Source organism: Pelophylax lessonae (assembly GCF_965119305.1).
Source record: "Pelophylax lessonae genome assembly, chromosome: 2".
Taxonomy (NCBI): Eukaryota; Metazoa; Chordata; class Amphibia; order Anura; family Ranidae; genus Pelophylax; species Pelophylax lessonae.
Genome location: NC_138769.1, coordinates 666,740,515 through 666,768,097, shown reverse-complemented (window position 1 = coordinate 666,768,097; position 27,583 = coordinate 666,740,515). Strand labels below are relative to the sequence as shown.

The following is a 27,583-nucleotide window of genomic DNA, read 5'->3' as shown; positions in this document are numbered from 1 at the left end:
GCTAGAGGTTAACCAGATTGGCATTTTTCCAGAGATTTGGAATTATGTATGCCTGCCTCTGTCAGCTTCGGTCTATACTGGGAACTTTTACTTCATTAACTTCACCTGCTTTGATGGCTCCTCCTCCATATCCCAAAGCTGCTCTGTTCTACACATTCCACCAACCTTACACGTAAATGGAGACTTAAAGCCAGTTGTGGTACCACTAAGGAGTACATTGTTCAATGCCTGTTGAAAGTAGTCAGGAGTTCAGGAGTACAGTTGGACTCTTGTTAAACTAAACATCATACATAACAAATTACCATATATTTTCCCTATTAGATACCTAACATGCATTATTAAAAGTCAAAAGTAAATTAAAATAATTTACACTGTTTAAATTGGAAAACTGAATATGTAAGGAGATCCAATGACCAAACAACCCTGGTATTTACATCTCTGGCAATCCACATCGGATCTTCATCACTTTTGTTCTTGTATATGGGGCCAATACAAGCCTATAAGGCTAATTTTGACAAATGATGAGGTGCAATATGTGCCTTTTTCTGATACTGCGCATCAATAATAGTTCCATTCCTCTATAGAGCTGAGCTGGGTCTATCATTCCTATAGAAACAAGCACCAACATGTATATGGTGAACTGCACCTCTAGGACATAGCTTATAGATCAACTGAAGCCCTGAAGACAGCTGTCATTATTTCAGCAGAAAATGCAGGTAACCCTACATAGATCCATTAACGGAGGAATGTTATTTCTCTACTGTGTTTCTTTAGGTGCTGAAAACATATCAACTCCACACAATACAAAGGCTTCTGCTGATAGAATAATTCTGAAAAAAATAGTTACTTGGCTATTTCTGACTTCAATAAATTCAGGTCACAGACCCAGAATGGGTTTGCAGATCAGCAAACTGCATACGGAGTAAAGCCAGAACTCACGATCTGCAAACCTATTCTGGAACAATGTCTTAGGCTATCATGCCTACGGATTTTGCAGAGCTGCACTACAGTCCATTTTACATTGGTTTCCTATGGGACTTGTTCAAATTCTATATGCGTTTTTCAGACGCTGAGTTTTTGGAAAGGGTCAGGGACTTTTTTTCCCCACAGCAGATTGTGTTTTGCATGTGATAGACTTCAATGGACACGCACCAAAAATGCAAGTGTTGCGTTTCTGATGTGTTTTTACATGCTTTTTGCATCTTTTTTTTCTCCTTAACAGACTGTGAGCAGCTGGTTGTTAAGGAGTAGGCGGCTGCCGCGTCCCTAAAGTGATTGTAAAGTCTTGTTTAAAAAAAAAAACAAAAATAACAAACATGTTATACTTACCTTCTCTGTGCAGTTGGTTTTGCACCGTGTGGCCCAAATTCTCCTCTTCTCAGGTCCCTCTTCCCTGCTCGTGGCCCCTGCCTCCTGCTGAGTGCCCCTACAGCCAGCAGCTTGCTTTGGGGGAACCTGAGCTTAGCTGCAGCTCCTTGTGTCTATTCAGATACAGAGCTGCCATTCGGCCCTCCCACCTCTCTCTCCTGATTGGCTCACTGACTTTGATTGACAGCCACGGGAGCCAATGGCACTGTGGCTGTGTCTCAGCCAATCAGAAGGGAGAGTCCCGGATGGCTGAGGGACTCATGAACATCCCTGAATGCATTAAGATAAAAAACCTTCCTGCCTTTACAACTCCTTTAACAACCAATGAGTCATCAGCTGTCAGCGGGGTTCCCCACATTGACCGCAACCGCATAGATGTGAACCTAGCCTTAAAGCCCAACTCTGGGTTTTTCCATGTGGTGAGGCTGTGTCCGCACTGCACGGGTCAACTGTTTGTTTTGTCTCGGGGAGAGGAAAAAGCTGTATACTCATCTAATCCTCTGCTCCTCCCGCAAACGGCGCTCCCCCACGATCCAGCGGTGGCGTGTTCCTAATATCCTCACATCCAAAGCAGATCTATGGGCGTGATGACGTCAGTAACAGTCCACTGCACAAGACCACTAGACTGGGGGGGGGGGGGGGGTGCAGGGTTGGGCTCTAAAGGATAATAGAGCCCAAGTCCAGCCAACTGGCATTTTCAGGAAGAGATGCAACCTCCATACTTTCTCAGTATAGGTTTCCTTCAATTTTCCCTGTAATTGCTAAGAATTCTGTTGTTGACATATTGTAGTCAAAGACGGATAATGTGCCACATCAGCCTAAAGCCTAGTACACACGGGAAAAATGTCAGGCAGAATTTTCAACAGAAACCGTCCGACATTCGGCCTGTGTGTATTCCAGTCGGTCCAACAGAAACCGGCTATTCCGCCGGCATCTGTCAAAGGGTCATGACCAAACAGGGTCTGTCAATCTGCTCCTGATCACCGCTGACCAGAGTGTTCTGGCGGGGGGCTGTACCCCTGTCAGAACACAGTAGAACAGAAGGGGAAATCGCTGTACAAACGTTTGGTAGTTAGTACAGCGGCTCCTCCTGAGCTGTCTTTTTTTTTTTCGTTAGAGCCTGCTGGGTTGAACTAAAAAAAAAAAAAAAAAAAAAAAAACTACTATTGTGTACTAAGCTTTAGGCTCCTCTTTACACGGTCCGCCTCCATAGGCGGACTCCATGCTGCTTAGCGGGAGATCGATACACTGATCCCCGCTGAGCAGGCAGGTGACAGCTTCCTCTCTGCTCTGTGTGCGGAGAGGGAGGTGTCAGAGCCCCGCTGCTCTCTATGGGGAGATCGGATGAGAGTGGACCCCCTGTCCCTTCTCATCCGATCCCATCTGATCCGATCCCCTGGACAGATTGGAAAATAGGGTTTCCATCCATCCAGATTTCACAGACAGGATCGGATGCGGATGGAAGCGGATGGAAGCGGGTGTCAGCGGACATGTCTCCGCTGACATCTGCTGCCCCATAGGGATGCATGGAGGATCCGATCAGATTCGCCTATAAAACGGACAGGCGGATCTGATCGGATCGTTCGTGTGAAAGGACCCTTAGGCTGGCCATCAATGCCTTGATTTTTCGATCAGCCCAAACAAACAAATTCCCCCATCCACACATGCGAGGTGGATGGAGGAATCCTTCCCCTGCTATGCCTTTGTATTGTGACAGCAGGACTCCTCTACTGCCTGAATATACTGTTTTGCAGCTGCAACCACTGATCGAGAAAAGTATTCCAACAGTCCTGTTTAACAGAAGTCGATCTAATGATCTGTTGTTTGGAAATGATTAAAGACTGATCAAAATTTGTCCGGTTTGTGCTGAACTAGACTAATTTCAGTCCATCTATGGCGAGCTTAAGTCACCTTTCCTTCTTTGGTCTCAACCCGATGCCCTCCCTCCTACAAGCATCTTCACAGTGTTAGGCTGATAGCACTGTGTAAAACAACAGAGCACTGTTAATTCTACCACTTAAAGTCTGAGCAGTTTTGCTTTAAGTGCCACAATACATATTTCTACACTCACCTCCATGAGAGGAATGTTCATAAAGTCTGTGCACCAAAAACAAGGATATGTTGTCCTTGTATAGAATTACTGACAAATTACTTGACAAATTCACAGTAGCAATCCAGGGTAATTTTGTATGATCCGTGAAATAGACTATTAGGTTGGTATGCAAAGCTCAAAACATTACCATATTTATACCATAGAATAGTGGAGGAGGAGAAAATTATTCTCCACATTAAAAACACCTATTGATTTACCTGAAAAGAAAAGTGATGTTCCTGTTTTGTCAGTAAAAACAATTCAGAAATTAATAACACAATGGGGTTGATTTTTCTAAAACCGGAAAGTGCAAAATCTGGTGCAGCTCTGCAAAGAAACCAATCAGCTTTCATAATTTTATGTCAAAGCATAATTGAACAAGCTGAAGTTAGAAGCTGACTGACTACCATGTACAACTGCACCACATTTTGCACTCTTCTGTTTTAGTAAATCAACCCCAATGTTTTAATAAAGACGGAAATAATAAATCTTTCTTTTGCGCACAGCTGTTTTTTTTTTTCCCTAATTCTCTTTTGGCTGTTATGTTGCAAAAGTCTAATACTGATGGAGGTACAGAGAGACCATTTGTGTGTAAGCAATAAGAGACCCTCTGTAGCCATGGCCACTGCTGAAGAAGGAACTCAAGGCAAGAATGACAGAATAGAATTTACTTTTATGCTGTCTTTTGCTTGAAAATTTTTTGCTACCAGGAGCAGGCCCACATTCTGTTACTGCATAAAGATCAATGACCGGTTTTCATATAATTGTAAACCATTAAGAATAAGGAAGGAGAGAAAATCATCCATAAAAGTTTAGACTATATTTGATCCTAGCTATATTTTTTGCGAGAGACACTAGGAAAATACAAACTCTGCACAATATAATATATATGTTTGTATAAAGCTCTGAGGTAGTGCTGGTCGTTGATGCTAAGGATCTAAATTACCATGCAACCTCAAGCTATTGTATACTTCTTGACAGACAAATGGATAACAGTTGTAGTACTTACAAACCAAAAGTTAATAAAAATGCACCTTGGCCTCGGCCGAACGTGCTTAGCTAAGTTGCAGCAGAGCTCATTGATCTCTCTAACATTAAGGGTCACATACCTGCTCATCACTAGGCGTCTGATTATACACAATTCTATTTTGACGAGAGTTGAACTGGATTCCCAAGCAAGGATGTGATATTCTCTTTTTCCAGCTAGTACCCTGTAATGCCAGAAGAGGTCAATGTAGTTTTCCGGTCGTACACAGAAGGTCTACAGAAGTGTTAGGACTACAGCTTGGATATTTCACTGGTGATTCCAGGTCAATCAGGGATAATTACGTTACACAAAGATCTGGCTGTTAGCAAAAAGGGGTCTATCAGAGTTAGTGGTAGACACAACACAAAGAAATTAGGAAAGATATAAAAGGTATAGAGACAGAAGAAAAAAACTGAAAGTAGATATTCTTACTTCAAAATTTTGATGTTCTTCCTCTTCGACCTTGATTTCAGCCGTTGAATCGCTTGCATCTTGGACATTTTTCCAATCCAAACTGGAATCATTGGTTAACACACTTGGTTTGTCATCGGTATCATCAATGATGGAATCTAGGTCGGATAACGGAAGGTGCATTCCAGAGCCTCCAAGTTTCACTTCTGAATTTAGGGTCTTTCTTTTTATGAGGGATCTCCAATCTAGATATCTTCTTTTGACCTCCGTTCCAGTTCTTTGCTCCCCCTCACCCAGTGCATTTACACATTCAGCAATTTCTTCCCAGGCCTTGCGCTTCATCTCATTGATGGTGGTGTTCAACTGTTTTGAGAATATGACCTCCCTCCTTTTTTTGATCTCCGTTAGTAAGGTCTGCGTTTCCTGCACGCTAAAGTTACTTTTCCTCTTTCTTTTAAGTTGCTTCATCATAGAAGGCTGTAGCGTCATTTTTTTCTCATCAGTAGGAATATCAGGAGTCCTAGATGGAAAAATCTGTGGCAACTGCTTCTTCCTGCTGAATTTTGCCAGGTTTAATGATTATGTATTTGCCTCTCTAGGAGAATTCTAAGGATAGAGAGAGGAACATTTTGCTGAAAAGAAGTTCACAGGCCTTTATTTAATTATACATCATGCAAGTTATTATGGCCAGTTACCTAAAGCAGGCAGTGTATTTAGAGGTGCCACAAATTGTTGACTTCTGTCTGTGTTGAGGGATTTCCCCCTGAAGTCAATAAAGATGACACATGGTTTTGGAAAGTTAAAAAGTGGTAGCAACAAGAGAATAGCCTGCTGAAGAGACCTTTAAAAGCTTCATTTTCTAAGCAGGGATATCATTTAAAATAAACCTGTGGCAGCCAATATCGATGAAGTTCAAGCATGCAAAGATCTAGAGCACCCCAGAAGTCTCAAATGTAGATCATCAACTCTTTAACTCTCATCTAGAAAGGGGTTACTTGGCCTTAACTTCTCTCTCCTTCCCGTAATGATAATATAATGAGAAACCACGAGGCAGGCTTTAGAGGTAAGGTGAAGCACCAAACCTCTACAAGCTATTTGGACAAAGCAATGCCACTGGTTTTGTGACTCTATAAGCACTCTAGAAAACCCTGACCTCTAGATGCTTGCATTTCATCAACATTACAAATTTAGGGCCATTACAATAACCAAAGAATTTACACGTTTGCCTCTATAACACACTGTTTAAAAGGATATAATGTTATGTATGAGTCTTCTTTACAGTGGAACTCAACAACAAAATACAGTTGAAAACATATGGGTTTACCTTTGTATATGCTAAAGTTTTGTAATCTGTTCAAAGTTCGTTTGTAATGTTGTGATTTACAGACATTTTGCACATTGCATAGCTACATTAACTAATTCCAGAGCAGATATTCTACTACAGGGCAGCCCTCTGCGCAGAATCACGTATATATACGTGATTCTGCACTTTTGCCTAGGGGGCGTGCGTGCACCACCGGCCGGCTGCATCTGCTGTACTTACTCACAGCATAAGCCGATCTGCGGGTTCCGAGCACTGGATGTCTGCCAGCACCCACAGATTGTCAGACAGAGACATAGAACAAAGCTCTGCCTGTGTAAACACAGGCAGAGCTTCATTCTGACATGGGGGGAAGTGATTGATTTTGTTTCCCTGCAAAGCAGAGAAAAAATCCATCACTTTCCTTAGTAAAAGCACCTAACACAGTACACATAAACACTTCCTAGACACACATTTAACCCTTTGATCACCCTAGATGTTTAACCCCTTCCCAGTGTCATTAGTACAGTGACAGTGCATATTTTTATATTTTTAGCACTGATCACTGTTCCCACAAAGTGTCAAAAGTGTGAGTTAGTGCCTGATTATCTGCAGCAATATCGCAGTCCCGCTATAAGTCGCTGATCACCACCATTACTGGTATGAAAAAAAATAAGTAAAAAATAATTAATTCAAGTATATATACCATAGTTTGTAGACGCTATAACTTTTGCACAAACCAATCAATATACACTTATTGGATTTTTTTTTACCAAAAATATGAAGCAGAATACATAATGGCTTAAATTTGAAGAAATGTGATTTTTTTTTTATTTTTTTATTGGATATGTTTTATAGCAGAAAGTAAAAATATATATATATTTTTTCTAAATTATCAGTCTTTTATTGTTTATAGTGCAAAAAATAAATACTGCAGAGGTAATCAAATACCACCAAACGAAAGATCTATTTGTGGGAAAAAAAAGACATACATTTTATTTTGGTAAAGTGTTGCATGGCCACACATCTGTCAGTTAAAGTAACGCAGTGCCGTATTGCAAAAGATGGCCTGGTCATGAAGGGAGGTAAATCTTTTGGAGGTCAACTTTGGGGTTGATTTAGTAAAGGAAAAAATACTGTGCACTTTTGCAGTTGCACCAGAGCTTTGTAAATGAGCTAAAGCTTCACTTTACAAAGACTTTACAAATACCCAATCACATGCAAGGAAAAAATAAAAATAAAAATAAAAAAAATGGATTTTTGTAAGAACTTACCGTAAAATCCTTTTCTCTGAAGTTCATCGACAGACACAGCTCCATCTCTTTAGAGACTATAGGGTTATGCTCCTCCAATCAGGAATAGGCACTAGGCAGGAAAAAAGCTTAACCATGCCCATGGGGCTGTCCCTGCATGCATAACCTCACACACTCTGCTATCAGCATCAGATTAGTAGCAAGCAGTGTTTAGAATACAAAAAAAAAACCCCATTCACTCAGAAGTAGAGCGGCGGGTGCTGCGTTTGTCTTGAACTTCAGAGAAAAGGATTTTAAGTTCTTACAAAAATCCAGTTTTCTCTATCGTTCATCGACAGACGCAGCTCCATCTCTTCAGAGACTATAGGGGTGTCCCAAAGCAGTATATTCATGAGGGGTGGGAAGACAACGCAAAGAAGCCATAATTCCCTTAAGGCTAAACTTAGCCGACCAGGTAATATGGAGCTCAACAAGGAAAAACAGGAGCTCACCCAGAAAAAACATACACCCTCAAATAAAAAAAAGATTCTCTTCAAACAGTAGCCTGCAAAACCTTGCTGCCAAAGGAAGCATCTGACGATGCCAACACATCAACTTTGTAGAATTTACTGAAAGTATGCAGAGATGACCAAGTTGCACCCTGCACACTTGCAGCACTGATGCCTGATGGCGAAAAGCCTAAGAGGCACTCGGCACCCTAGTAGAATGCACCTTCACAGGGAAAGGAGGAACCCGACCCTTCAGTTAATAAGCCTGAACTACCGTCTGCCTGATCCCTCTGGATATGGTCGCAGCAGACGTAGCCAATCCTTTACGAGGTCCTTCAGTAAGGACAAAGAGAGAGTCCGATTTCCTGAAAGATTCAGTAACCGACAGGTAAACTCTAATGGCCCGAACCACATCCAAAAAATGCAAGGCAATGTCCTTAGGATGCTTGGGCTTAGGAGGGAGTGAAGGCAGCACAATGTCTTCATTCAAATGGAAATCAGAAACCACTTTAGGAAGAAATTACTGATTAGGTCACAGTACCACTTTATCTCTGTGGACCACCAGATAAGGCGAGCGGCATGATAACGCCGCCAATTCAGACACTCTGCGAGCAGAAGTGATAGCCACAAAAAAGGCAACCTTCTGGGAAATCTCCAAAATGTTCTCATAGGGAGGCTTTTGCAGAACAGACAACACCAAATGGAGATCCCACGACGGTAGCACGGACCGTCTCGGAGGTGCCATATGGCGCACTCCTTTATGAAGGTCCGAATCAAGGCATGCATAGCTAACGGGCGTTGGAAATATATAGCCAAAGCCGACACTTGGCCTTTGAAAGTGCCCAAAGCCAACGGCTGTTCAACCCCTTTCTGCAGGAAGTCCAAAACCCTAGCGATCGAAAACAAGCGACTCCATGAAATGTACGATATCCACGTACAATGATAGATCTTCCTGGAAGTCAACTTCCTAGCCTTCAAAAGCGTAGGAATCACAGAATCAGAAAGACCTCTATCTCTCAAAACCTGGCTTCCAAGAGCCATGCCGTTAAAGCCAGCGACTGTAAAGCAGGATGGAAGATCAGCCCTTATGACAGCAGAGACTTCGTCTGAGAGGAAGTCTCCAAGGAGCGTCGGCGACCAACCTTACCAGGTGCGCGTACCAAGACCAGCGAGGCCAATCTGGAGCCACCAGAATGACCAGAATGTGTTCCACCTCTATCCTGTGGAGAAGTCTAAGCAGGAGTTTCAGCAGAGGGAATGCATAGATCAGCCGATACTAACCCCAAGAAGCCACCAGTGCATCTGTGGCATCGGCTAGAGGATCTCGAGACCTGGCTACGAACCTCTGCACCTTCTTATTGAGACGAGAAGCAAACAGATCGACCTTGGGAGTCCCCCCCACCGGACACACAGGTGATGAAACACCTCCGGATGTAGGGACCATTCCCCTTGCCAGTTGTCTACACCTGGGATGTGCTCAGCACAGAGGGCTCTAACAAACTTTTCTGCCCAGGCCAAAATCTCAGCCACCTCCCTGGCCACCAAGACACTCTTGGTGCCCCCCTGGTGATTGATGTAAGCCACAGCCTTGGCATTGTCCAATTGAATCCGAACCGGACAATCTTGCAGACAAGTCATCCAGTGGCTCAGACAAAGCTTTATTTCTCTGAGCTCAAAAACATTTATCAGCAGTTTGGACTCTTCCACTGTCCAGGTTCCCTGGGCACAGAACTTCCCCAGTACCCTGCCCCAGCCCGACAGGCTGGCGTCCGTGGTCACCACCGTCCAAAACAACGGGAGGAAGGACTTGCCCTGGAACTGCGCTGGAGATAACAGAGCAGATCTTGTGTTGTGACTCAACGGGATCAAAGTGTCCAAGGACTTCGGATCCTTGTTCCTTTTGACAAGAATCTCTCTTTGCAATGGTCTGGTATGGAACTGAGCAAACGGAACCACCTTGAAGGTTGATACCATCAGACCCAAGGCCCGCATGCAAGTCTGCAGTGAGAACAGATTGTTAACAACATCCAGATCGCCCTCTGCAACTTCTGCAGCTTGTCTGGGGGAAGAAAGACCCTCGCCAAAGCTGAATCCAGAGTCAGGCTTAGATAATCTAGTCTCAAGGAAGGTATCAGGGCTGATTTTTTTAAATTGATGTTCCATCCGAACTTCTGTAGGGAGCTATAGAGAATATGGTGCAGCGCTAGATATGCAATAAGGATCAACAATAAATAAATTAAAATTGAATACAATCCATAGAACTATTAAAAAAATCCATGGAAATGGGATAAAATATGCACAGAAAGTCACAATATGTAAGAGTTGATAAGTTCATTCATGTAAAAACAGCCCAGAGAAAGTGCACGGTGCAATGTCCTAATCCAAAGAGTGCTCAAACACTGTGAAAATCCTCCACCGGTATTGCTAGCCTCTCACCTGAAAGCTGCAATACAAACAGCATAGGTTGCAACCACACACTGGCATCTGAAGACATGCACTCGGACCAGGTACAGCCACCAAGAGTTCACTAAGCAATGGATGGATTCCTTATCCTCTCGATACTCAGCAGTATATGATCCACCATATAAAGTAAAAAGAAGGCAGCACCATAGCGTAATAAAGTCTCAAAACATTATTTATAACAGGTAAAAAGCCTCTTACTTGATGTCAGCAGACCAGGAGCATAAAACAATCGGTAATCTTTCTGGATAATGAGTGCAGGTGATTGCAGCACGGAGGGAAGGAGGAGTTTGTGACGTCACCCGCAGTCCAGTCGGAGGACGGAGCCGTGCTCGCTTCCAGCCGTGCTGCAATCACCTGCACTCATTATCCAGAAAGATTACCGATTGTTTTATGCTCCTGGTCTGCTGACATCAAGTAAGAGGCTTTTTACCTGTTATAAATAAAGTTTTGAGACTTTATTACGCTATGGTGCTGCTTTCTTTTTACTTTATATGGTGGATCATATACTGCTGAGTATCGAGAGGATAAGGAATCCATCCATTGCTTAGTGGAGTCTTGGTGGCTGTACCTGGTCCGAGTGCATGTCTTCAGATGCCAGTGTGTGGTTACAACCGTGGTTACAACCTACGCTGTTTGTAATGCAGCTTTCAGGTGAGAGGCTAGCAATACCGGTGGAGGATTTTCACAGTGTGTGAGCACTCTTTGGATTAGGACATTGCACCGTGCACTTTCTCTGGGCTGTTTTTACATGAATGAACTTATCAACTCTTACATATTGGGACTTTCTGTGCATATTTTATCCCATTTCCATGGATTTTTTTAATAGTTCTATGGATTGTATTCAATTTTAATTTATTTATTGTTGATCCTTATTGCATATCTAGCGCTGCACCATATTCTCTATTGTTTCCACTTTGGTGTTGTTTATTGTACCAAGGTGTTCAGCAGGTTTGATTTTACCTATTTATGCTTGCGCCGCTATATTTTTTGGTCACTTTATTCTGTAGGGAGCTGCCAATGATCATCAGAGGTCACTCATCAGGGCTGAATGTGAGTCTGCTCTCAACAGGAGATCGTCCAGATACCCCAGTATCGCAATCCCCTGTTGTCGCAACAATGCCAACACCGGGGACAGTACTTTGGTAAATACTCTGGGAGCGGAGGCTAGACCAAAGGGTAATGCCACAAATTGATAATGCTCTTCTGCTATGGCAAAACAAAGAAACCTGTGTCCTGTGTCCAGCGTAGATAGGGATGTGTAGATATGCGTCCTTGATATCTATGGAGGCCGAGAAGTCTCCCTGGTGTAGTGACGCCACCACCGTGTGAATGGATTCCATACGAAACCTCTGGGTTTGAATAAAAACCTTGAAAGCGTTCCTCAGAGGGAACTGGCACAATCACCCCTTGCGACAACAGATCTTGTACTGCCTTCCGTAGATCCTGGAGATAGGCGCAGATTGGACGGGAAGACCCTGTGCAATGGATGAGACCGGAATTCGATCTTGTACCCTGATCGGATCAGTTCTTGAACCCATTTGTCCTGAATCAAGGAAATCCAAGGTTCTAGAAAGAAGCGAAGACTTCCCCCAACCCCAAAAGTGGGTGAGGGCACCCCATTCATGCAAGATGACGAAGATTTGTCTGCAGATCTGGACTGGCCAGTCTTTGATTTACCTGACCAAGGCTTTTTGGAACTCCCAGACATGAATGGCTTTCCTTTGTCTTGCGACCCGGAGGTATGAAAAAGCCGCTTATGAGCAACAAAAGAAGGCTCCAGCCTAGAACGCAGCACCTTACCCTTAGAGGATTAGGGAGGAGAGTACTCTTACCCCCTGTGATACTTTTGATCAACTCATCCAGAGAGGATACAAACAGCCTCTCCCCTGTGAAGGGAAGATCAGTCAAGGCCTTTTTGGAGGCCTGGTCAGCAGACCAGCTTTTTAGCCACACAATGCGCCTAATAGCAATTCCCCACTGCCGAAGCCCTGGCCACAAATGGAGCTGAATCCAGGGACGTATCACACATGAACAACAAAGCTTGAGCCAACTGGTTCAGTAGTTCCAGCACCGCAGTGAAGATCCGTTCAGCTTCGAAGTTACTTTTAAGTAACTTCACCCATTCAGTAGCTGCCTGTGCCACCAGAATGTTCACAAAGGTAGTTTTTAAAATGGACCCCGTTATCACATGGAGATGGCGGGACAAGGACTCCACCCGTCTATCCACTGGGTCCTCAAAAGTCAGTGACTCTTCCACCGGTACCAGAGTCGCTTTATTTAACTTGGAAACACGGTGATCCACCTTCGACGGTACAGTCCACCTAGTGGACACTGCCTCCGCAAAGGGGTAAGGCACCACTAGCATATGCTTAATGCGCCGCCACTGTTCATCCACAATATTATGAAACAATTCTGGACAAGAGAACACCTTGCCTGATTTACGGGATTTGCGGGTCCCAGAACAGTAGGCATGGGAAGGGCCCCAAACAAGGACCTCTACAGGACAAGCCACCCCCACCACAGAAGCGCCACAATGGCCACAATATTACAGCCCCCCAAGGTAAACCGCTAGGGGTAAAGGAGTGCTGAGGGGAATACAGGTCCAGTCCTCCGAGAGGCCAGCGGAGTGGAGGGAGCCCCTTGGGTCTGACTATTCTAGGGGGGGCCCACGTCCCCCCTGAGACCATCAGAGGTTTTGGGGGGACAAACTACTCACCATAGCACGATACTAGGTGGGTGCCACACCAAACCAGAACACCTCCCACTCGGGATGGAGGTGCTGTCAGCCAGGGGGAAGCTGCGACTCAGGGCAATCCAGGTCGTCACGTCCCAGTGAGATGGTCTACTCGCAGGCTCGTCCCCATCTGTTGGGACACAGTCGTGGTGAGGCCTAGTTCTGGACTATAACCTGCTCACACTCGCTGGCCAGGCTGGGAGACCTTAAGGATCTCGATTATCCAGAGCTAAACCACAGCCGGCTGTTGCTTGTAGATCCTCTGGATCTTGGTCCATCAAGAACTAACAAAAAAATAAAAAATACCAACTAACAACTAACACAAATTTCCCTGTTAAAAGCTAAGACTGAAGTCCCAGCAGAGAGCTAGGTCCTATTCCTAAAACTAGGTAGAAACAAACTGATGCTGATAGCAGAGTGTGTGGGGTTATGCCTGCAGGGACAGTTTGGTTAAGCTTTTTTCCTGCCTGCCTTGGAGAAGCATAACCCTATAGTTTCTGAAGAGATGGAGCTGCGTCTGTCTATCGTTCATGAATGATGTCAGCAAAGCTTGCCTCTATTTACTAAGCTCTGGAGAACCTGCATTTGCAGAGTTCAGCTGAACTTGCAAAAGTGCACAGTCTATTTTCCTTCAGTAAATTAACCCCATAGTGTTAATTAGGCTTATTGCTTCATGAATCTGCTGCCTATGTCACCACTCTGACTCCAGCCTTCACTCTCAACTCAATCCGGTGAGCAGGGAGCTGATCCAAGAAGCAGTAAAACTGCCATAGGAAACAGTAATGCTAAACCAAGAAGTAACAAAGTGACCTTACTGAATGGCACTGGTGTGTGGATCACAAGATTTGCTTGGCACAATTGCAGATCCTTTACCTGGCAAAACAGCTTATTTATAGGTATTTTGATAGTCGTCTATAGTTCTTCTTTACTATCTTGAATTTTTATAGCTAATAAAAAATAGTTTACAACTTCAAATATTTTATATTTATATTTTATAGGAATAGTTAGGTAAACCATGACATATATATCAACTTTTACAGATATAATGACTGAAATAAAGAACTTTGCAAGAACTACATTTTCTCGTCTTTAAAGGGTAATTCCACTTTCATAGAAAAATTATAGGCAATAAAAAAATATTATATAACACAGCATAAACCTTTGCTACAGAAGCCATATTATAATTTATTTTTTATTAAAAATTACCTTTCCATTTCAATCTGCAGCTTCCGTGATTGTCTGTAAAATACAATGCATTATGGCTACCTGGAGGTGTTTTGTACACAGATGGTGTACAGACCTTCCCCAGAATTGTTATTTCCTACTTTTTGGAAAAACTCTGCACTAAGATACAAGTCAGGTTTTGGGCATTCTCTGCAACAAAAATTTAATTTTTGGTGAGCTACTCCTTGAGGCTTCATTCACACTTGTGAGACTTAAAAATCGTGCAATTTCCAATGCGACTTTACCCTGAGACTTAACCCTTGACCAATGTGATTGTTTTGTTTGTGCTCTAAAAGTCGTTAGATATGTGCAGTACCGAAAAATGTGTTTAGTTTTGTTTGATTTCTTTATTTTCTAACAAATTCCAAATTTTCAGAATGATTTGAATTCGCTTCTGTAGAAAAGAGCCTTCGTTGGAGTCAGAGGTTTTTTTTTCTTTTTTCAGGTTGGCGGTGGTGGCGGGCATCATGATTGATGATAGTTCTACATCAAGGGACATATATTTTTATTTTTTAAATAAAGTACTTGTCAAAAACTCTCTACTGTGATTTTTTTCACTACACTTTTTTTGTGAATGAGTAGGGGTACCCCTATTCATTCACAGGGAGGGCCAGATCTGGGGGGCCCCCTTGTTTAAGGGGGCTTTCAGGTTCCAGTAAGCCTCTCGCACGCAGACCCCCACAACCACCAACCAGGGTTGTGGGGGAGAGGCCCTTGTCCCCATCAACATGGGGATTAGGTGCCCCATGTTAAAGGCATATGGCCTAGTATGGTTCAGGAAGTGGGGGGGGGTGCTTGCTCGCCCCCTTGACCCTCACCCTTCCTGACCTGCATGCTCGGATGAGGGTCTGGTTGAATTTTGAGGGGACTGGGGTCCCACCCCGCTCCTAACAACCAGCTATTTACAGTTTGTTATGGAGAAAAAAAATGCAAAACACATGTAAAAAATGTAACATTGTATTTTTTACACAAAATGTATCTGCAACATTTGTATATTACATGCAAAATGTATCTGCTGCGGGAAAAAAGTCCCTGACCCTTTACAAAAACCCACTGGCTAAAAAACGCATAGATGTCAACGTGTACCACAGAAAACCATGTTAAATGGACTGTAGTGCGTTTCTGCAAAACTAATTAAAAAAATGCATAGGTGTGAACCTAGAGTAAGGCATTCACTGCAAAAAAAATGTAATTTTTGTTAAGATACTCCTTAAGGGTAAATTACCACTAAAGGAATGCTGACACTGCAACTTTTCTCAGCAGAATCATGAAAGTGTCCTGAAAAGATCTAAGGCTAGGCTCACAACTATGCGTTTTGGCATGCCGTGTACCTGTGTTTCCTGCAGGAAAAAGGTCTCCGCACTTTTTTCAAAAGGCAGCCGCACAGAAACTGTCGCCTGTGTTTTCTTAAAAGCAGAGTGTTTTGTGTGTGGCTGTGGGACCGCGTGCGATTTACACACACACACCCGCACATATGTGAACTTAGCATTACACAGCTAATTTTCCTGAGAAGATAACAGATACGAATCTGTAACACAGTTTGTTCAGCACTGGACCTCCAGAAGGATTTACCCCCTTCATGACCAGAGCATTTTTTGCTATTAAGCATGGCGCTACTTTAACTGGCATCTGCGCGGTCATGTAACACTGTACCCATATGACATTTATATAATTTTTTTCATACAACTAGAGGTTTTTTTTTTAGGTGGTATTTAATCATCACTGAGTTTTTTTATTTTTTTCGCAATGCAAAGGAATTATACAGAAAAAAAAAACATTTTTCTTTTTTAAAATCTTGTAAATAAATAACCTTTATTCATAAATTTAGGCCAAAATGTTTTACATTTCTTTGAAAAAAGAACCCAAACCAAGGGATATTATTTAGTTTGTATAAAAGTGAGAGAGCCTACAAACTATTGCATATATTTACAAATTGATACTGTCAGCCAATCTAATTTCTTGAGGCCCTTAAAATGCCAGGACAGTACAAATACCCAGCAAATGACCCCTTTTTGGAAAGTAGACAGTCCAAAGTATTTATAGCAAGAGGTATGGCATGTTTTTTGAAGTTGTATTTTTTTGTCACAATTTTTTTGGAAAATGAAAAGATTAAATCAAATTTGTTTTTTTTTCTCACATTTTTGTTTTTTACATACTTTCATCATATGGCTGGCGTGGCAGTGATCAGGGATACTGACTGGTGACAGTATGTAAAAATAAATAAATAATTTTTTCATCAATTTTTCAAACAATTTCTTCTTTTTTTTTTAACATTTTTTCTCTTTTTTTTTTAACTTTCATCAGAGTAGTTCAGTGTAACAATAGTGACAATAGTTAACTGTCATGAATGTCTTTCCATTCATGACAGCTTGGTTTCTTGTTGACATGCTATGATTGGCTACAGCTAATCACATGGAACTTGGTGTCGGGTACCATGTGATAGCTGTGGGCAAATCACAGCTTCACAACAGAAAGGAAGCAGTCATGAATAGAAACCATTCACGACTCTTTAGATTGTAATCATAATGACCAATCATAAATATAACATTATACCCCAGCCGCCATGAACCACTGTGTCCACTGGACTCAGCGGTCATGGGATTGTGTTCCGCCCATCCGCAGTAAACCTACTGTGGGCAGGCGGCAAATGGTTAAAATCCTTGCACTGTAGATTGATGACCCTGGGAGGACTGTTATTTTTCTCAACAAAAGTGGAGTTACTCTTTAAAGTTGAACACATAACAGAAAAAAATAATGCAGGTATGTGTTCATTAAGGCCTCATTTACACTTGCGGTTGGGGGGGGGGGGCAAATGCGACCTAAACTAAATGGGGCTGCGAAGTAATTGCGGTATGGGGTTTTGGGGGGTGTTAAAACAGACAAAGCGAAGGCAACACAATGCCTCCTCACTGCCTGTCAAACACTCTCTGAAGAGTAATCTACTGCAGAAGGCTCTTTAGAGGGCATCGCAAGTGTAAACAAGCTTTAGCCCGCAATAACATTGAACGCAGCTTTGAAATCGTGCAACTTCATCTGAACGCGCATGATTTCAAAGCCGCATTTCAGTCCGACTTTGGGGGTGACTTGAAAGACATCTATGCAGATTCATGCACAGATGTCTATTGAAGTAGCTGCCGAAGTTGCCAAAAGTAGTGTAGGAACTACTTTTGGAAATTGGTGAAGCACCGCACAGTTGGCGTTGCATTGATTTGGGACGGTGCCACTGTCGGCACAAGGCTGCAATGTCATGTGATTTTATTTGGCCTAATATATTTATTTCAAATGCAACTAGTCTAAGCACCTGAAATCAGTTGCATATAAGTACTGTATTCTGTAATCAGCACTCAAACTGGTAGAAGGGTAGGGCCAGACATAATCAGAGTTTGCTAAAATTTATATGTACTGCTGTTCCTTCAAGGTCCAATCAGCAGGCTGGGCTGTGTTTTTGACAAAGGTGTGCTACTGCTGTAGTAGAGACCAAGGAACTCGGTGAGGTGACTGTGACAAAAGACAGTAATTTCCCATCCTTTGGCAGGTACACGGTTTCCTGTCTGCCACTTGCCTGGAGTTCAGCTTTAATGAGATGTTATAACCAAAAATATTCACATGAAAGTAAAAGCGGTAAAGTGACTCCTATAGAATCCGCTACTACAGCACAGTAAGTCCTTTAAGCTGGCCTTAAATAAATTATGCCTGTCTCCTGCTGAAATTCAATCCATGGGTGACTAGGTGATGGCACCACCCAGCTTGAGAAACTTCGATCTGAAGATTAAATAAACTGAGGAGTGCGTGAGACACAAATAAGGATTTGGCTCATTCAGAGAAGGTAAAAGAATTTTTTTTGGACTTTCTAAAGGTTGTTCTTCACACGTAGTAGCTGGATTTCAGACTGCCATAAAGAAGTCCCTTTAAGTACTGTAAGCTACCACCTGTCTATCTTTTAGCCCTCATTACTTGTTTTCAGATCACTGGCAGTTCCTTGGCCTTTAACTCCCCATGGCTTGAAAGAGAAGGATGGGGTTATTGCATTATATGCTCTACCTAGGTCGGTCTGATGCTGCATCTGTCCCCTGGTGCCTCTAAACTGAGAACCGAGCGATCAAACACCGCTGATCACTCGGTTCTGACAGCTCCCCGAGTAGGGAGCTGCTGACTGTCAGTCAGCAGCTCTCTGCCCCTTCCTCGCTCATTGGAGCACTGGGCTGTAACGGAACAGGGAGTGGTCTCATGCTCTCAGAGGCTAGGTGTCGGTCCAGGCACCTGGCGGATCCCTACTTTGTGGTCGTAATGACGCAGTGCCTGGACCAACATCTGTGACGTCAAAACGGGTCACAGGAGTGCAGAACGATCAGCACTCCTGTGATCCATGGGAGATGTACAGCCAAACAAGCTTTGGCTATACATCTCCTTTAAGGCATATAACCAACTCACAACTAATCAGTGACAACAAGTGGGGGTCATCTACCATTCTTTAAAGCTTGACTATAAAAAAAAAATGCTGTTGAAGTCTACAAAATCTGTTGGGTTTTTCAATAATAACTTGTAGACAAAAGATGATTTCACCAAATCAAGTGCTGATCAGCATATCAATGGGAAGTAGACAACTAATGTGGCCAAAGGTTTTCAGGACAAAAGTATGTAGCCATACTCTCTAGTCCCTACAGCCAATGGACTATTTGTCCCATTGCATTTGGGGCTTGATGCCAAAGTAACTCCCAAGGGTACCAGGGTAGTAACATGGCCCTGGCCCTGTGAAGAGGACAGCTTTTCTGACTATGCCATGTGTAGATGGGACCTCAGCCAAGGTACCAATCTGTTCTAAATTATCTTTTATTAATCTATACAGGTTAATAGTAATAAGCAAATACAGTTTGGTAAGCACTGATCTAAGGCAATCCAATAATTCTGTTCGCACATTGTTATCAGGCTCTGGTTTGTAATACTATAAGATGGCTTTTGCTGGAGGGGGTGTTGGTTTGTGATGTACCAAGGCGGTACTGTATTCACTGCAGGAATTGCCCCTATTCTGACCCTGCTCATCAGAAACCTTTCTTTGTGCTACTCTCCTTCCTACCACTCGTTTCAGGAAAACTTAAGTAACGCAGAACACCCTACTTATCAGGTCTCTCGTCAAGATGGCCAATTGAGATCTCAAGAGATTTAGTGTCCGGACGGCTGTCTTCCTAGAAAATACTGGTGGATTCCATAAGTGGTCAATTCCTATAACAAACTCCTCTCCACCAGTAACTGTGGCACAGTGCCCCCTACAGGTTGGAGGAACGCCTGCACCTGCCTACAAGTCGATTCTTGTCAGTCAGATCCCCCTCTTCTCGGGTCCATCTTTGGTGCTCCTGTCTCCTTCCTCCTATTGAGTGCCCCCACAGAAAGCAGCTTGCTATGGGGGCACCCGTGCCGAGGCTGCAGCTCCATGTGTCCATTCATAGAATCCATTAGGATAAAAAACCTTCTGCCTTTACATCCGCTTTAACCACTTTCGGACGAATCGCAGCAGTTTTACGTCGGTACTTTGACAATAAATACTGGTGTTATGGCAGCAGATAGCTGCCATAACCCTGGTATTTTCTTACTTGGCCGGCGGTCCTCTTTCACATAAATGTAGTCCCAGTGGCGGATTTGCCGCGGGATCACTTTTCTGGGTGGTAGGAGAGGTGACCCCCCCCCCCGTCCGTTTTCCCCACTAACTGGAGCCGTCGGTAGCAGGGGAAACAATCCGTTCCTCTGAGGTGCTGTGCATGAAGTTGACTGAGGACAAGAGGGCCCCCACTTGACTCTTTGGCCTTGAAGGACCAGACCGCCGTCATATGTCGCTTCTGCCCAACGGCCTTAAAGGGCCCATTTGTTTTCTTGCTGGAAAAAAAAATATTTTTTTTCTTTTGTTTTTGCTTTTAGGGGAGATGTGAGATCTGAGGTCTTTTTGATCCCAGATCTCACATTAAAGAGGACCTGTCCTGCTTATTTTTAATACAATGTTTACATTCCTTGTTTCAGGAATAAAAAGGATCAAAAACATTTTTTTTTTTAAAGGGACAGTGTAAAAAGAAAAAAAAAATTTAAAGCACCCCATCACTCCGAGTTCACGTGCAGAAGCGAAAGCATATGCAAGTTGCGCCCACATATGTAAACAGTGTTCAAACCACACATGTGAGGTAAAGCCGCGACCGTTAGAGCAAGAGCAATAATTCTAGCCCTAGACCTCATCTGTAACTCTAAACTGGTAACCTGTAGAAATTTTTAAAGCGTCGCCTATGGAGATTTTTAAGTAGCAATGTTTGTCGCCATTCCAAGAGCATGCACAATTTTTAAGCATGACACATTGGGTATCTCTTTACTCCGCATAACATTATCTTTCACATTATAAAAAAAATTGGGCTAACTTTTCTGTTTTTTTTATTTTTTAATTCAAAAAAGTGTATTTTTTCTCCAAAAAATTTGTTTGTAGGACCGCTGTGCAAATACGGTGTGACATAAAGTATTGCAATGATCTCCATTTTATTCTGTAGGGTCTCTGCTAAAAAAAAAAAATGTATAATGTTTGGGGGTTCTAGGTAATTTTCTAGCAAAAAAATTTATTTTTGTCTTTCCGTAAAATCCTTTTCTCTGAGGTTCACTGACGGACACAGCTCTATGTCTTCTAGACCCTTGCTGCTCTCTCTTCAGGAGTAGGACTAGGTGGAAACAATTTTGGCTATGCCCCTGAGGCAGTCCAAGGGGGTATACCATCACTTCCTGCTAAAGGACTTCAGTTTGTAACAAGCAGTGCCAGAATACATAACTCATCCCAACAGAGGGGCGGGTGCTGTGTCCATCAGTGAACCTCAGAGAAAAGGATTTTACGGTAAGACAAAAATCCAGTTTTCTCTTTCATTCACTGACGGACACAGCTCCATGTCTTCTAGACCCTTGCGATGTCCCAAAGCAGTATAAACATGAGGGGTGGGAAAATACACAGCAATACATATATATTCCCTCAAAAGGCTAAACATAGCCAAACAGGTAAAAACAGGAGCTCAACCAGGAACAACTGGAGTTCACCACCAAAAAACAAAATACACCCTCAAGAGGCGGGAGCCTCTGCAATCGAAGCCTGCAAAACTTTGCGACCAAAAGCAGCATTCGAAGATGCAAGTATATCCACCACCACGTAGCAGCCTTGCACATCTGAGCCACTGACACCTGATGACAGAAGGCCCAGGAGGCACTAAGCGCCCTCGTAGAATGCGCCTTGACAGGGAAAGAGTGAACCTGACCCTTAATGGAATAGGCCTGCACCACCCTCTGCTTGATCCATCTGGAAATGGTCGCAGCAGATGCAGCCTGCCCCTTACGAGATCTATCCGTAAGAACAAACAAATAATCAGATTTCCGAATTGACTCAGTCACCGCCAGGTACACCCGAATAGCCCTGACCACATCCAAGGAATGTAGTGCAATTTCTTTAGGATGTTTCAGTTTAGGACATAAGGACGGCAACACAATATCTTCATTCAAATAAAACCCCTAGACAACCTTAGGAAAGAATGCCTGACAGGGTCGTAGCACCACTTTGTCCCTGTGAATCACTAGGTAAGGTGATCGACAGGACAGCGTAGCCAACTCCGACACCCTAGGCGCAGAAGTTATAGCAACCAAAAAGGCCACCTTCTGTGACAGTGAGCAAAGAAAGTTTACACATGTTTTCAAAAGGAGGCTTTTGAAGTACCGACAGTAACAAACTGAGATCCCATGGAGGTACCAAGGATCGCACTGGAGGAGCCAGATGGCGAACTCCATGCAAAAAAGTGTGAACAAAGGACTTCGCCACCAACGGCCTTTGGAAAAATATGGTCAAAGCCGAAATCTGGCCCTTGATGGTGACCAGAGCCAAACGTTGATCTACAGTACACCTAGTTGTAGAAACTCCAACAGGCGAGACACAGAGAAGGAATGGGGAAAAACGCCCCCCGAGACTTACACCAAGTAATGTACGTCTTCCAAACTCGATGATAAACCTTTCACAAAGTAGATTTCCTAGCTTTTAACGGAGTAGAAATCACAGACTCCAACAGCCCTCTGTCCTTCAGCACCTGGCTTTCAATAGCCAAGCCATTAAAGCCAGCGACTGTAAAGCAGGAAGGAAGATCTTCCCCGAGAGGAAGTTTCTAAGGGACGTCTGCTACCAGCCTTACTAGGCCTGCTTACCAAAACCGGCGAGGCCAGTCTGGTGCCACCAGAATGACTGGAATCCCTTCTACCTCGATTCTGCGTCGCAGCCTCGACAGAAGTTGTATTGGAGGAAAAGTCTAAACTGTAGCCCCTGGATCAACTGATCTGCCAGCTCAGGAGGGTGTTGCCCTTCTTCCAGATCCTGGCGTAACATTTTTGCCCATTTCGTTACGGTCTGAGATACCAAGGTGATAGCAAACACCGGCCTCAACATTGAACCTGCCATGGTGAAAAGGTAATGGACCAGAGCCTCAGCTCTCTTGTCCACAGGATCCTTAAAGGATGGAGAATCCTCAACTGGTAAAAGTGTGGCCTTATTCAGCCTGGAAACCTGAGAGTCCACCGATGGTGGAACCATCAGTTTCTTCAGGACAGACTCCTCAAAGGGATGTCTCCTAGCGAAACACTTAGGTATTTCAATAATGTGTTTCAGGGAACCCCACTGACTAGCAACAATCTCGTCAAAATAGACAGGAAAGGGGAATGCCTTAGTCACCTTGGAAGATCTGAGGGTGCCAAACTGCACCTGCGTCGCCGACTCAGCATGAGTCCTCCAACTTTAAAGTTTCCCACACTTACACAGTCAATGCCTCCACCATTTTTCATGTGCGGCTGCAGAGGAGGAGGTTTTATCCTCACTGTTAGAGCACGCAGACCCAGTGGGCTGACTCGCGTTCATGGTGGCCAAATCCCCCTCAAACTCTGAGGAGGCAGAGGATAAAGGTGAAGGCGGGGGGCGCTTCTCGCTAGGCCATATCAACCTTTGACACAAGTGACTGCAGGGCTACCATCATGGCCGCTAGTCTAGGGGTTCCACAGTTAAATTGGAGCCACACTGTGCACAAAAGCAAAATATGTTGTTTGTTTTAAAAAAAAAAAAAACCTGCACACCTTTGGAGCACCACAAGTAGCAGTGCAACTGCGGCGCTGTATATAGCATAGGAAGGATCATATACCCATGGAGACTCACCACCCCAGAGCCGGAGAGCGCCAAACAGCCTGCTACACTGCGATCAAAGAGGAAGAGGAATCGCAGACATTGACGCCCCCGCTGCACGTCACCACACCAAACTACAAGAACATGGCCGGCTTTATCTATTACACAGGGAAACCCAAAACATGGCCGCCACACTACACAAACATGGCCGAAGTTAGAGAAAACCATGCACGGCAAAATGGCGGCGCCACACGGACCCTGAGATGCCACTGGACCCCAGGGAAGTAATAGTCCACCAGGGAGGAGCCCCCCAGGAACCCCCCTGCAGTGCAAAGAATGCAGGCACCCCTAAAAGGGGACCACCACCGCACTCCGGCCCAACACAAATTTAGCCCCCCTACCCCAAAAGAACAGCGAGCACCCCAAAGGGGACTAGGGGAAGGGACGGTGGACAGGTGAGGACGACCAATGCGGGGGAAACCCTGCTAGGGAGAGGGGGGAAAACGTGAGGGGAGGAAGGACATGGGGGGGGCTACCATCCCCAGGGAGGGAACGTGACCACCCCAGCAATTCCCAGAGAGAAGAGGGGGAACACTACTCACCACACCTTGGCATGACCAGGGCTATGCAACCTCACGAGGTGTTTCACTCGCCAGCCAGCCCCCGTCCAGTGGGGCTATGTCGCAGCCAACCTAGCGAACCTAGCGCAGAGATAATAGTTGGTTCGCGCTCACAGGCCAGACTGTGAAGACCATAAGGATCTAGGATATCCAGTGCATCGCCCAGTCCACCTGTTGGTTGTAGTTCACACAGGAACAGGTTGATTGTAGTTCACACAGGAACAGAAAATAACAAAGAGAAAGAAAACAATTCAATTCAAAAAGGAAAAAATGCCAAGACCGCAGATCACTGCAGGGAGCCAGGTCCCTCCTCCTGACTAGGCAGAAAAAATTGAAGTCCTATAGCAAGAAGTGATGGTATACCCTCTGGGACTGCCTCAGGGGCGTAGCCAAAATAGTTTCCGCCTTGTCCTACTTCTGAGGAGAGCAGCATAAGGGTCTAGAAGACATGGAACTGTGTATGTCAGTGAACGAAAGAGAAATACTGATTTTAACTTGCAAACAACAAGTCCCAGAAATAGGTCTGGTCCTGAAGTGGTTAAGGTAGCCCTGCTGTTATCCTAAAGCACATAAGTCAAACATAAGGCCCGCCAGATCTTGTCATGTGGCCCTTGCACCCAATTTTGCAGCCAGAACATGGCAGAACTTCATACCTCAACTTACGGCTCTCGCCCTCCACTCCCTCTCCCCACTGTCTCTTTTAAACAAAAGTCTTCTGTTTTTACAAAGGACAGCTTTGCTCTCATCGGCTTCCCGTATGTAACAGATCCCTGCACGCACTTATGGCAGGGCAAGGCGGGGAAGGATCTCCAGAGAGAGAGAAATATTTCCCTGCAAGGTGATGCCTACACCAGGAGGTACTAGAGCTGGACCAGGTAAGAGACTGTACAGATGCAAGGAAGCTTTGGAGGGGGAGGATTGGAGTTGGGGTTGCACACTATGCATAGCGCACCCCTAAACCCTGCACTCTATAACAGCGCAACCCTAAACCCTGCACTCTGTACTTAGCTTACTCCTGGACTTTGCACTCTGTACGTAAAGCACTCCTGAACCCTGCACTTTGTATGTAGCGCACCCCTAAACCCTGCAATCTGTACATAGCATATACCTGAACTACACTCTAGACACCCCTGAATTCTGCACTCTGTACGTAATATACTCCTGATCTCTGCACTCTGCACGCAGCGCACTCCAGATACAACTGGCCCTTTCAGGGCAACCATACTGCTGATGCGGCCAACAATGAAATACAGTATCTCACAAAAGTGAGTACACCCTTCACATTTTTGTAAATATTTTATTATATCTTTTCATGTGACAACACTGAAGAAATGACACTTTGCTACAATGTAAAGTAGTGAGTGTACAGCTTGAATAACAGTGTAAATTTGCTGTCCCCTCAAAATATCTCAACACACAGCCATTAATGTCTAACCACTGGCAACAAAAGTGGGTACACCCCTAAGTGGAAATGTCCAAATTGGGCCCAAAGTGTCAATATTTTGTGTGACCACCATTAGTATCCAGCACTGCCTTAACCCTCCTAGGCATGGAGTTCAACAGAGCTTCACAGGTTGCCACTGGAGTCCTCTTTCACTCCTCCATGATGCCATACTGGAGCTGTGAGATGTTAGAGACCTTGCGCTCCTCCACCTTCCGTTTAAGGATCCCCCACAGATGCTCAATAGGGTTTAGGTCTGGGGATATGCTTAGCCAGTCCATCACCTTTACCCTCAGCTTCTTGGAGGTGTGTTTGGGGTCGTTATCATGTTGGAATACTGCCCTGCGGCCCAGTCTCTGAAGGGAGGGGATCATGCTCTGCTTCAGTATGTCTAAGTACATGTTGGCATTCATGGTTCCCTCAATGAACTGTAGCTCCCCAGTGCTGGCAGCACTCATGCAGCCCCAGACCATGACACTCCCACCCCATGCTTGACTGTAGGCAAGACAAACTTGTCTTTGTACTCCTTACCTGGTTGCCGCCACACACACTTGACACCATCTGAACCAAATAAGTTTATCTTGGTCATGAGACCACAGGACATGGTTCCAGTAATCCATGTCCTTAGTCTGCTTGTCTTCAGCAAGCTGTTTGCAGGCTTTCTTGTGCGTCATCTTTAGAAGAGGCTTCCTTCTGAGATGACAGCCATGCAGACCAATTTGATGTAGTGTGCGGCATATGGCCTGAGCACTGACAGGCTGACCCCCCCCCCCCCCCACCCCTTCAACTTCTGCAGCAATGCTGGCAGCACTCATATGTCTACAGTATTTCCCAAAGACAACATCTGGATATGACGCTGAGCATGTGCACTCAACTTCTTTGTTGGACCATGGCGAAGCCTGTTCTGAGTGGAACCTGTCCTGTTAGGCTGCTGTATGGTCTTGGCCACCATGCTGCAGCTCAATTTCAGGGTCTTGGTAATCTTCTTATAGCCTAGGCCAGTGATGGCGAACTTTGGCACCCCAGATGTTTTGGAACTACATTTCCCATGATGCTCATGCACTTTAAAGTGTAGTTGAGCATCATGGGAAATGTAGTTCTAAAACATCTGGAGTGCCAAGGTTCGCCATCACTGGCCTAGGCCATCTTTATGTAGAGCAACAATTCTTTTTTCCAGATCTTCAGAGAGTTCTTTGCCATGAGGTGCCATGTTGAACTTCCAGTGGCCAGTATGAGAGAGTGAGAGGGATAACACCAAATTTAACACACCTGCTCCCCATTCACACCTGAGACTTTGTAACACTAACGAGTCACATGACACCGGGGAGGGAAAATGGCAAATTGGACCCAATATGGACATTTTCACTTAGGGGTGTACTCACTTTTGTTGCCAGTGGTTTAGACATGAATGGCTGTGTGTTGAGTTATTTTGAGGGGACAGCAAAGTTACACTGTTATACAAGCTGTACACTCACTACTTTACATTGTAACAAAATGTAATTTCTTCAGTGTTGTCACATGAAAAGATATAATAAAATATTTACAAAAATGTGAGGGGTGTACTAACTTTTGTGAGATACTGTAGAGTTTGACACCCCTGTCCTAAAGCTTTAAATTGTAGCTAACTTGTAAAAGCAGAGACTGAAAGGTAGGGATGTAACGATATCAAAATCTCACGGTACGATACAATTTCGATATTGACCTCACGGTACGATATTTATTGCGATATTGTGGAAAAGCTCATGGTATTGTTAAATAGCTCATGATAGTGTTTGTGATAATAATAGCGAAAAAATACCGACATTTATTCTGCTTTTGCCAGTCAACAGGCAATTTATTGTTGTATTTATGGATCCATGACAACATAAAACACTGATCACATAGTGCTTTTAAAGTGCAAGTTGTAGTCAGGAACATCAATATTCTGTATAGTAATATTTGGTTGCATAACTGATTCTTCTGTGCAATGTTCAAGTTAAGAAGCAGCTAGAACAATTGTAAA

General features: G+C 44.1%; 1 protein-coding gene across 2 annotated transcripts in view; it reads right to left on the bottom strand.

The window, feature by feature from the left end:
* MSANTD4 (Myb/SANT DNA binding domain containing 4 with coiled-coils) overlaps nucleotides 1-27,583 on the bottom strand; it is a 41,559-nt gene that overhangs the window by 5,956 nt on the left and 8,020 nt on the right. Inside the window, exons 2-3 of one of the 2 annotated variants that reach the window (XM_082244292.1) lie at nucleotides 4,920-5,504; nucleotides 4,570-4,671 (exon numbers count right to left, since the gene is read on the bottom strand). In XM_082244292.1, coding sequence (XP_082100418.1) covers nucleotides 4,570-4,671; nucleotides 4,920-5,387 — 570 coding nt within the window. In that variant the 5' untranslated portion in view covers nucleotides 5,388-5,504. The remainder of the gene's footprint in view (nucleotides 1-4,569; nucleotides 4,672-4,919; nucleotides 5,505-27,583) is intronic. The other variant, XM_082244293.1, reaches the window with a different exon arrangement.